We start from the raw sequence: 11,584 nt of genomic DNA on the forward strand, positions 1-11,584 counted from the left end.
GTCCATCAACCGATGAATGGACAAAGTAAATGTGGTACTATATACACAATGGAGAATGTGTATTCAGCCTTAAGAAAGAATGAGATCCTGTCATCTGCAACCACATGAGTGGAAATGGAGATCATTATGTTAAGTAAAATGAGCCTAGCACAGAAAGACAAACATTGCATGTTTTCATTTATGGAATCTAAAGATCAAAACAATAGAACTCACGGACATAGAGAATAGAAAGATGGTTCCTAGAGGCTGGGAAGGGTATTGGGGGAGTCAGGGGAGAGGTGAGAAAGGTTAATGGATATAAAAAAAAAAATTGAAAGAATAAATAAGACCTAGGCTGGGTGCGATGACTCACGCCTGTAATCCCAACATTTTGGGAGGCCGAGGCGGGCAGATCGTTTGAGCCCACTAGTTCAAGACCAGCGTGGGCAACATGGTGAAACCATGTCTCTATTTTTAAAAATATTTAAATTACAACAAACAAACAAAAAACAAAAAAACACAAACCAGGCATGATGGCTCATGCCTGTAATCCCATCACTTTGGGAGGCTGAGGTGGGTGGATCAATTGAGGCCACTGGGTATTGGAGAAGAGCCTGGCCAACACGGCAAAACCCCATGTCTACTAAAAATACAAAAAGTAGCTGGGTGTGGTAGTGCACGCCTAATACCAGCTACTTGGGTGGCTGAGGCACAAGAATCGCTTGAACCCAGGAGGCAGGGGTTGCAGTGAGCCGAGATCATGACACTGTATTCCAGCCTGGGTGATGGAGCATGACCTTGCATCCAAAATAAAAAATAAAGAATGAATAAGACCTACTATGTGATAGCACAACAGGGTGACTAAAGTCAATAATTTAAGTGTACATTTAAAAACAACTAAAAGACTATTATTAAATTGTTTGTAACACAAAGGATAAATACTTAAGTGGATGGATACTCCATTCTCCATGATGTGATTATTATGCACTGCATGCCTGTATAAAAACATCTCATGAACCCCGTAAATCTCATGAACACTCACTATATACCCACAAAAGTTAAAACTAAACAAAATAAAAAATAATCCTAAGCTTCATTTCATTTTTTTAAAATATTGTTTTACAACATACTAATATACTATGTATATTTTAACAAGCATTTCTATATACTATATCCATATACTATATGTTATGTGCTATATAAATATGCTATAGCAAATAAATTAATTCACTCAAAAAATATTTACTGAATACCCATTATGTGCCACACATAATGCTAGGGACTTGGGTTATATAGTAAATAACGTAATACAGTAAAGAATAAGATAGATAAGCTCCCTACCCATCAGCAAACACTCTAAAATGGAAATGGCAACTTGTGTTACCTAAAATTTGAAAGGTTTTCATAACCAAGAAGTATTTTTTTAGCATAAGGCAGAGAAGGTTCATTTTAAAAGTGTAGGCTTAGAACAACAATGTGAATGTACTTGATGCAAAAGAACTATACACTTAAAAATGTCCAAAGATGGTACATTTTGTTATGTATATTTTACTAGAGTTTTTTTTTTTTTTTTTTTTTTTGAGACTCCCAGCGTCGCCAAGGTTGGAGTGCAGTGGCATGATCTGAGCTCACTGCAACTTTGGCCTCCTGGGTTCAAGTGACTCTCCCACCTCAGCCTCCCCAAAAGCTTGGACTACAGGTGCGTGGCACCACACCCAGCTAATTTTTTGTATTTTTGGTAGAGACAGCGTTTTACCATGTTGCCCAGGTGGTCTTGAACTCCCAAGCTCAAGGGATCTGCCTACCTCAGCCTCCCAAAGTGCTGGGATTACAGGTGTGAGCCACCGCACCAAGCCTTGCAATTTTTTTTTTAAGTGCAGGCTTTACAGCATGCGTAATCAATAGAAACAATATCATTCCCAAGTAGGCCAAAATTATTGTATGTGTGTGTGTGTGGGGGGATTATAAAATAAAGCACCCATGGTATAAAAACAGATATATGACATACCTGTGGCATTAAAGTTCCCAAGGTAGAGGGAATGATTAAAAAAAAAAAAAGAGGTCTAGGCCAGGTGTGGTGGCTCACACCTGCAATCCCAGCACTTTAGAAGGCTGAGGTGGGTGGATCACTTGAGCTCAGGAGTTTGAGCCCAGCCTGGGCAACATGGTGAAACCCCGACTCTACCAAAAATACAAAAAATTAGCTGAGTGTGGTAGCACACGTCTGTATGTCTGTGGTCTCAGCTACTTAGAGGCCGAAGTAAGAGCTTGAGCCTGGGTGGCAGAGGTTACAGTGAGCCCAGATCGTGCCAGTGCACTCCAGCCTCGGCAAGAGAGTGAGACTCCATCACCAAAAATAAATACATAAAAAAGGAAACAACAGTGCTATAGAGCAGGAGTCCCTAACGCCGAGGCCACCAACCACTACCAGTCCGTCGCCTGTTAGGAATCCGGTGGCACAGCAGGAAGCGAGCTGCACTCCAGTGAGGGAAGCTTTATCTGTATTTACAGCCACTCCCCATCTCTGGCATGACAGCCTGAGTTCCACCTCCTGTCAGATCAGTGGCAGCACTAGATTCTCACAGGAACAGGAACCCTATTGTGAACTGCACATGTGATAGATTTAGGTTGCGTGCTCCTTTTGAACTCTAATGCCTGATGATCTGTCACTGTCTTCCATTATCCTCAAATGGGACCATCTAGTTGCAGGAAGATAAGCTCAGAGTTCCCCCTGATTCTACATTATGGTGAGTTGTACAATTATTTTGTTATATATTACAATGTAATAATAACAGAAATAAAGTACACAATAAGTCATTCTGAAGGCCACCCTACCCCCTGTCCATGGAAAAACTGTCTTCCATGAAACTGGACCATGGTGCCAAAAAGGTTGGGGACCGCTGCTCTAGAGCAATTCTGCCTCGTTTCCAATTCAGCTCCAAACACGTACTTTACTAGCTATGTAATGACTTTGGATAACTCAGTCTTTTTATCACTCAGTTTTCTCAGCTACAAAATCGATCTAAAATTGCTATGATTAAATAAGTGAATGCATGTAAAGCACTTAAAACAGTGTCTGGTACACTGCAAGTGCTTAACAAATCTTAGCTATTTTAACGGCACTGTTCTGGATTATAATCTCCAAGAGAACTACATATGATCCAAGAGTTTATAATCTTAAAATTGTATAATCTGTGCTTTGTAAAGAAGACAGATCAAGTATATGTGGTTATCTTCTCTCCTTTCCCCAAATCCTATGACAATAAAGGATTTTACATACATATATCCCTCTTCTTCCCATAAAAAATCCTGAGAATAGGAGCTATTAGTCAACCACAGATTTCTAGAAATGAGGAAAAGAGTTTATTACTAATGGATAAAACAAAGTAGCCCACAACAAACCCAGAATACTGTATGAGAAGCTGAAAACTGTTGTACCTGGTCACAGATCCTTATAAGATGTAAGCTCCAAGTTCTGAAGATATGTAAAGGGCAAGCTGGTGCTATAGTAAAAAAGATAATTATTTGAAAAAATGTCTCTGGAATTGTTCTCCCCTCCTTTCTTCCATTATGGTGCTATTGAGTGTAAAACAAAATCACAGCTAATTTCCAACGAAACAGAACAATCTGGTTCAAAGCAAAGTTTCAGATTTATAAAGCTATAACCTTATTTTGTCTTTCTTTTTCTTCAATTGTTGTGGGGACACTAACCAGGAGGACCATGTTGTTCCCAGTTTGGGGATCCTCAAGTAAAGCCACTAGTCCTTTTCTTTTTCTTTAAAGTTCAGTAATTTTACCAGAATATGCCTTGGTATTGGTCATATGAATCAACATGGTGACAAACATGGAGTATTCTTTCCATATGCGGTTTTACATTTCAGGAAAGTTTTATTACAGTTTTAGTATTTGTTGTTATGCTGCTTTGATTTTTTCTTTTCAGGCACCTCTATTATTTGTCTTCTTAGCCTATCTTTCTTATTGTTACTTTTTCTTAAATCTTTTAAATCTATTTTATTTTAAAAAATTTCACCTTTCCACTACTGATTTTTTTCTTTAATGGCATCGTTTGTTCTTGCCTTGCTTCTATTTGAGGCTTCAGCTCTGAAAAATTTTTTTCATTTACTTCTGATTTTCTGTCATCTCATTCCCACATTTTCATAATTGATATATGTTGTTTTTCCATGTCTTATATCATTTTCTTAGTGTCTTTTAACATACTGTGAAATAGACAATAGTTTTGGTTATAATTCTGGACTATTTTGTGTGCATTTTTTCATTGCAAGTTTTTATGTCTGGAGAGATATTCTGTCCCTTTGCTCGTATAATAACTTTGTATGTGATTTGACCTCAGTACCTTTCTGTAGCTCATTTTTATGTGAATTTAATTTTCTTAAGCTTTTAGAATGAGCAGCGGTTTGGGGAATATAAGTTCACACAAAACTGTTTCTGAGTAGTGTTAAAAAATACAGTGATTTGCTTCGTTGTTTGTTTTCTAAGTTTTCTTGATTCTATGACTTTGCCTCACTTTTATATGAACTATCTCCTCTTTTCTTATCTCTATTGTCCTTTCATAAAATTTTATTTCACTCCCTGCATAAAATTTTTGTAAGATTTTATCGTACTCCCTTTTTCTTAGGGCTCTGGCCCAGAATGGCACCTTGGCAAGTCAGTTTTGAGTGTTCACAGGAGGTAGATTACTCCTGCCTGTTTGGTCTTTCTTATGCTAGGCCTTCACCCAGATAATGGAGAGAATAAAACTCCCCAGTTTCAGCTATGGCTATCTAATTGGCCAGCATAGTCTTTTAGTGGATACTGTTGGCTACTCTGGAATTCTCCTGTTCTAAGGTCCATCAGATGTTGCCCCATTGCTTCCTTCTCACTTCTGCACAGGTATCAATACCAATTGTGTCTAGAGACTATTGGTAGTTTGCCTCAAATATTTATGTTTTGGGTTTCATGGGGATAGCATGTCACATGGTTTGTTGTAATTGTTTTATGAATTTTAAACTCTGCTTTCTAGTTTCACTTTCTGCTTTTTACTAGATGATTCAGAGAAACTGAAAACCTATGCTACTGAGGCCACAACCATTGACTTCCCAAAACTCACTTCTTCTCCCTACCTTTTTCCCCCAGGACTAGCTTTTGAATGCCTGTGACGTATTTAGGCATTACCGTCTTTAAGTTCTACTTGAGAGAGAAGCTAGTAACACTTTTGTCTCTTTTTCAATCAAACATTTTTGAAAGGCATCACAATGATGAACCAAATTTTAAAATTTATTTACAGTGAAATTTAAAAATAATTCTCTCATTTTCTATATAAAGCTTTCACAAACCATATCCTAGTGTCCATGTCATAAAACTGCATTAAAGACATTATTTTCATTCTGCAGTAACAAAATTCCTCAGGATGGAGAGAATCTAGGATATTTCCACCAAACCAAATTCTGTGCCACAGTCTACAGAATAAAAATACTACTGAACAAATTATGTATTATTAAGTCATCCTGAATAACAATCACATTATTTTTGCACTTTAGAGATAAAGTGACTGATGTACGGTATAGGAGGAACTGACTGAAGGTTGCAAGCAAAGCCAAAGTTGGTTGTCTCCATTTCTGCAATGTACTGGTTTCGATTTTAGACCTCTCCGGGCGAAAAAAATACCTCTCTAAATGTAACTCAATCTACATTTCAAATAAATCAAAGATAAGCTAACATTGGAAAGTTTTTGTACTTTTCTTTTTCATCTACTAAATCTGATTGGAATCCAGCAACAAAAACTATTTTCCAGAAGTAAAACTACCCTCATGTTTGTAAGTACTGATTAAACCATAATTTAAAAGGCTATTTACAATACTACCCATCAAGACTGATTCAATCAACTACACAAATTTCAAAACTTTTTTTCTGTAAAACTGCCAACAGGCAAGAGATCTATCGAATTCATTAAACGCGACAAACACCAAAGTATCACCCAAAGTCTAGTTTACCTAATAGATGACTGCTTTGTCCTCTCTTCCCACAGTTCCAATATATAAACTACGCTTTTGGAATCTACACATTAACATTGCCCTGGGATCAGTACATGCCAAATATTATTAGTAGTATTAATGTTCTATCAATTTGTTTCCCAACCCCCTCTCTCTGTCACACAGCAAGGCCTCCAAATAAAGGCCCTAAGCCCCACTCCCCAGCCCGCTCAAGTTTTTTGTTTTGGCAGTAGGGGACTGGTGCTGTTTTTGAGATAACAGAAAATAAGTACAAAAGGCATTATCAATATGGACCCTCAGCCACGTCGGAAAGTCTAGACGCTGGGGGCCGGGTGGGCCGCGCTCTAGATCAGGGAAAGTAAACAAGGTGACTGCGTGCAGAGGCGGCTGTTATTGTTTGTACGTGGGTCTGCCGCTCTGGGTGGGATCGGGGAACCTACGAGGACACCCACTCCAGCTTCGCAGCCTCTGTAAAGAAAAAGGCAGCTTGCAACTTCCCTGGAAGAAACGGTAGAACGGTAAAAGCGTTCTTTCCCAGGACTTCATTTCAGAGTCGCGGAAGGACCAGCCGCAGCAGGAGAGCTGTCAAAGCGCTGTGAACCCAGGGCTCTGTCCACACACAGGAAACCTGCGTCCTTGGCCCCTTTCGGCTCATCCGGGCGTCCTCAAACCTTCCGTCCCCCTCCCTATGCCACACAGCGGCCAGACGACGAGGGGAAAAGAGGCCGGACAGCCCCAGCCCTGGGTGGAGGGCCGCGGAGCCCCGGGTCTTCGGCCTTCTGAGCCTGTGCCCCTCGCTCACCCACCTGATGCTCTTTCACCACTTCGCTGAGGCAGGGATACCGCTCTGAGATCCATCGGTAAAACTTGGGGACTCCCATTTCGACCGTCAACACTAATCCTACTTAGGGCCAAACCGAAACCAAACGCCCCGCCAGGGCCTTCGCTGCCGCCTCCAGCCGTCGCTCCGCGGATGACAACACGCCGCCCGGCCGACCATAGAGAGCGCCCGCCGGGCCTAGAGCGGCAGGATCCGAGGCCGTCCCAGGGGCGGGGCTCGCGCGGCTGGGACCGCGGTGCGAGCTGTTGGCGGTCAGAGGCTCTGCGGGGGTTTGCAGGTGTGCTTCAACTTAGGTGTGAAAATGCCCTAGCATAGAGCTGTGCTTTCTAAGTGAATTTGGAAGTGGCATGAAAACCACACGAGAGTGTGGGAAGGGTACCGAACACTGATTTTTGTTCTGCTTCTGTCTCCAAGTGTTGCTAATCTCAGTATTTTTCACACAGATTTGGAAAGATCTGGTGATTTATTTGGCTTAGTTTGTTTTTGCTAGGAATTATTTTCTCTGAGGAATTTAAACCCGCGACAAAGTCTCTTTTAAAAACGTTTTCCAAATTGTTTTTAAAAATTTCCAAATTACACGCACCCCCCCCCCCCCAACAGACCTTGGATACGAAATCGTTATCATTTGATGTTTAGTTTTTACATTCATGCCTCTGGGTTTTTCATATTTTTCCCCATCACACTTTCAACTGGGGAGAGTCTTATCAACTTAAGTGAAATTATCAATTTTAAATGTAAGAGTTTTCCACTTATTTGAATGTAAGAACCTAATTACTTTGTATTTAAATCTTCTGGACGAAAACTTACAGAAAACCTTAAACATTTAAACCTTTTTAGATTTTAAGATCTCAGGAAATGTTAAGTATCGCTGTCTTCCATGACCACTGGGCTCTGCATTCTGGGACTGCAGTATGGCAAGCATCATACAAATTAGAGAATGTTTATTTCGTTTTCATATTCACACTTTTTGGCTTATATTTTTTTCCCTATCACACTTTCAAACATAGTTTTATTAAGTGAACTTAACGATATGCTGTTTATATTTATATCTCTCTCTTACTAGACTGTCACTTCCTGGAGTACAGGAGAGGGTAGCTCTATGCACAAGTCTGGTACAATGCCTTGCCCACAATATTTATTCCATATAATTTTGTTCTTCAAGTGAATCCTTAAAATAGCTAGGACTTTTAATTTTTTTTTTTTAAGACGGGGTTTCACCATGTTGGTCAGGCTGGTCTTGAACTCCTGACCTCAGGTGATCTGCCCACCTTGGCCTCCAAAGTGCTTGGATTACAGGCGTGAGCCACCACGCCCAGCCTAGCTAGGACTTTTAAAAGGAAATCAGTAGAAATTGTAAAATGAAATTAGGCTCGCTTGTTTCTTGCAAATGAAGTTTTTGACCATGAGAACACATGATGTTACACTTCTCCAGCTATAATACACAGTATGTATTAAGAAAGCAGTTTATTTATTCATAATTGAATTTTACATCTAATTAGTGATCGGAGAGAAATAACAGTTGCTCTGAGAACATAAATTTATGTGGTACTTTAGAACTGAACAGATACAACCATAGATTAATACCAAATGCATTACTTTTGATTATTAACATATTCTTTTATATAATTTCATTTCACATATATGGGGTCCAACCAAGATACATCTGGCATAGTAAGTTTTCATCAGTAGCTTCTTGTATAAGGTAATGCACATGTCCTTCAATAGATAATGGCAGTCCTGTCACTCTATTTCGAGTCTTGATTACACCTTGTAGTCGCTGCTCAATGTCAAGAACATGGGTCTTGGCCTAAAAAGAAGAAACATAAAACCAAAAACAGATGTTGATAATTTGGAATTACTACCTTTCTTTATATTTTGACATTTAATAAACGTTAACACCATTTTACTGACCAATACTCCTTTTGTAAGAGAAAATACAGAAAAAGAAGAAATTAAACAAATACAGTTAACATGTTGATACTGATTTTGAGGCTTCCAAGACTGATTCAACATTAACTGCTTGGACATGTTTCTGGACTACATGAAACACTAAGGAATTATTTACATATTGCAATTCTCGAAAAATATATATATTTAAAAAAAAATTTTTTTTTTTTTTTTTTAAAGACGGGGTTTCACCATGTTGGTCAGGCTGGTCTTGAACTCCCAACCTCAGGTGATCCACCAGACTTGGCCTCCAAAGTGCTTGGATTACAGGAGTGAGCCACCACGCCCGGCCTCTCGAAAAAGAATTTTTAAAATCTGCTTTGGAAGTGTTTAGGACTTAAACATTTGAATGAATATTCTAATACCAGCAACAATGCTCTACTGCCTAATATTTACATTATGCTAGTACATGCATATGGGAGTTCTAAATGAGCTACTTGTAATTGTATACATTTCTTTCTTGAGCATATCTGAATGCAAAAGAATTCCATTATTAGAAAAATAATTCTCGGAGGCGGTGCTGGTTGCGCTGGTGGGCTGGGCTGCAGCCCGTGAATGCAAAGAGGAGGGCCACAGGGCAGGGGATGTTGCTATGCTGTCTGCCATCAACTTTTCTGCCAAGAGCCTGGACTCCAAATATGACGAATCTGATGTTCCAGAAGAGCTCCAGGTGTTAAGAGAACCCCTACAACAGCCAGTCTTCCCTTTTTTAGTTGCAGACCAGCTCCTGCATATTTCTTTGGTGGAGCACTTGAGCCATGTGCATGAACCAAACCCAGTTCATTCAAGGCACATGTTTAAGTTACTTTGCCAGACCTTTATCAAAATGGGGCTGCTGCCTTCTTTCACTTGTGATGAGTTTAGCTCATTAAGACTATATCACCACAGAGCTATTATTCACTTAATGAGGTCCACTAAAGGCAGAATTTGTTAGAATCCTTGTGAGGATGTTTCTTATATCCAGAAAATCAGATCAAGGGAAGTAGCCTTTGAAGCACAAACTTCATGCTACTTAAATGAATTTGAAGAACTTGCCATCTTAGGAAAATGTGGATATAGAAGAGTATATAAGGTCAGGAATAAATAACATGGTCAGGATTATGCAATTTAAAAAGTCCTGATTAAGGGTGCAACTAAAACAGATTGGACGGAGAAACTATGGGAATGAAGGTGTCGGAGGTTCTTCAGGACCCTAATATCATTGGTTATCATACTGCATAGACAGAACATGTTCATGTGATCCAACCACAAGCAGACAGAGCTTCCATTTGGTTGCCATTTTTGGAAATGTTCTCCAACCAGGCAGATGACATACCAATATGCTGTTAAAAATGATGAAAGTAGCAACTCATCTATCATCTTTGCTGAGCTCACCTCAGAAAAAGAAAAACCCTTTGGAGAATCTAACACTCAAAATCAGAAAAACAAGCTGGTGAACAACCCTGCCACTTTAGTCCTAAAAGACACCAGTGAATTTGAATCATCCCTGGAGCTCCAGGAAAATGGCATGGCTGGTTTGTTTATCAGGTCCATTGTGGAACAGCTGCTGCCGCTCAGTTGTAATTCCCTCCTAGAGGAAAATTTCACATCCACTGAGGAATCTTCTGAAGAAAACTTGAACTTGTTGGGGCAGATAAAGGTGCAGTACTACCTGATTCTGCACATTCAGATGCAGCTGTGCGAGCTCTTGCTGTGGGACTGGACAGCCAAGAGAAACAAGCAGGGCCAAGAGTGTGTGGATAAGTCTGCCTGTCTTTATGGCCAGTGTTGCAACAAAAATTTTTCAATAATTAGTGGAAGGTGTGTTTTACATATATAACATGGGAATTGTAAACAGATATTCGAATCCTAGAAATATTTTTCTTCATGGCTCTCATCAGCAAGTAAAAATAGGAGACTTTGGTCTGGCCTGCCCAGACATCTTAGAAAGGAACACAGACTGGACCCATAGATATGGAAAGAGAGCACCAACACATATCCAGAGTGGACACTTGTCTGTAAGCTTCATCCAAACAGCTGGAAGGATATGAGAATGATGCCAAGGGTCTCACTCCATTGCCCAGGGTGGAGTGCAGTGGTGTCATCATAGCTCATAGCAGCCTCCAAATCCTGGGCTCAAGTGATCCTCCCACCTCAGCCTCCCAAATAGCTGGGACTACAAGAGTGTGCCACTGAGCTTGGCTAATTAAAAACAAACAAACAGCTCAAGGATCCAAGATGGCTGATTAGAAGCAGCTCAGGATTGCAGCGCCCAGTGAAAGTGTAGAGGCCGCTGCAGGTGAGTCCCAGGCAATCAGGACCTGGAGTGGACCTCGGCAGTCCTACAGCAGAGGTGCCAGACTGTTAGAAGGAAAACTAAGAAACAGAAGGAAATAACTTCATCATCAACAAACTGGACATCCACTCAGAGACTCAATCTGAAAGTCAACAACTTCAAAGACAACAGGTGGATAAATCCACAAAGACGGGAAGAAACCAGCGCAAAAAGGATGAAAGCACCCGAAACCAGAATGCCTCTCCTCCTAAAAGGGATCACAACTCCTCACCAACAAGGGAACAAGGCTGGATAGAGAATGAGTGTGATGAATTGACAGAATCAGGCTTCGGAAGGTGGGTAAAAAGAAACTTCTGTGAGCTAAAAAAACATGTTCTAACCCAATGCAAAGACACGAAGAACGTTGAAAAAAGATTTGATGAAATGCTAATGAGAATAGACAACTTAGAGAGGAATATAAGTGAATTGATGGAGCTGAAAAACACAACACGAGAACTTCACAAAGCATGCACAAGTTTCAACAGCCGAATTGACCAAGCAGAAGAAAGGATA

General features: G+C 40.1%; 3 protein-coding genes across 11 annotated transcripts in view; 1 reads left to right on the forward strand and 2 right to left on the reverse strand.

Moving 5' to 3' along the window:
• XRN1 (5'-3' exoribonuclease 1) overlaps positions 1-6,969 on the reverse strand; it is a 126,331-nt gene extending 119,362 nt beyond the window's left edge. For 4 of the 7 annotated variants that reach the window (XM_017523759.1, XM_017523755.1, XM_017523757.1 and 1 more), the window contains exon 1: positions 6,776-6,969. In XM_017523759.1, the coding sequence (XP_017379248.1) occupies positions 6,776-6,850 (75 nt within the window). In that variant the 5' untranslated portion in view covers positions 6,851-6,969. The remainder of the gene's footprint in view (positions 1-6,775) is intronic. The other 3 variants (XM_017523760.2, XM_017523761.2, XM_017523762.2) reach the window with 2 other exon arrangements.
• Positions 6,970-8,259: 1,290 nt separating this feature from the next.
• Positions 8,260-11,584, reverse strand: part of ATR (ATR serine/threonine kinase) — a 133,418-nt gene continuing 130,093 nt past the window's right edge. For all 3 annotated transcript variants that reach the window (XM_037736836.1, XM_037736835.1, XM_017523751.2), the window contains one exon: positions 8,260-8,617. In XM_037736836.1, the coding sequence (XP_037592764.1) occupies positions 8,444-8,617 (174 nt within the window). In that variant the 3' untranslated portion in view covers positions 8,260-8,443. The remainder of the gene's footprint in view (positions 8,618-11,584) is intronic.
• LOC108300828 (eukaryotic translation initiation factor 2-alpha kinase 1-like) lies at positions 9,043-10,939 on the forward strand. Its single transcript, XM_037736837.1, has one exon. It carries the CDS (start codon positions 10,064-10,066, stop codon positions 10,574-10,576), a length of 513 nt encoding a protein of 170 aa, XP_037592765.1. The 5' UTR covers positions 9,043-10,063; the 3' UTR covers positions 10,577-10,939.

The sequence above is a fragment of the Cebus imitator genome, unplaced genomic scaffold (genome assembly GCF_001604975.1).
Source record: "Cebus imitator isolate Cc_AM_T3 unplaced genomic scaffold, Cebus_imitator-1.0 Scaffold30, whole genome shotgun sequence".
Classification (NCBI taxonomy): Eukaryota; Metazoa; Chordata; class Mammalia; order Primates; family Cebidae; genus Cebus; species Cebus imitator.

Coding starts and splice junctions, on each gene's coding strand:
- LOC108300828 (XM_037736837.1), top strand. CDS start 10,064: ATGACATACCAATATGCTGTTAAAAATGATGAAAGTAGCAACTCATCT.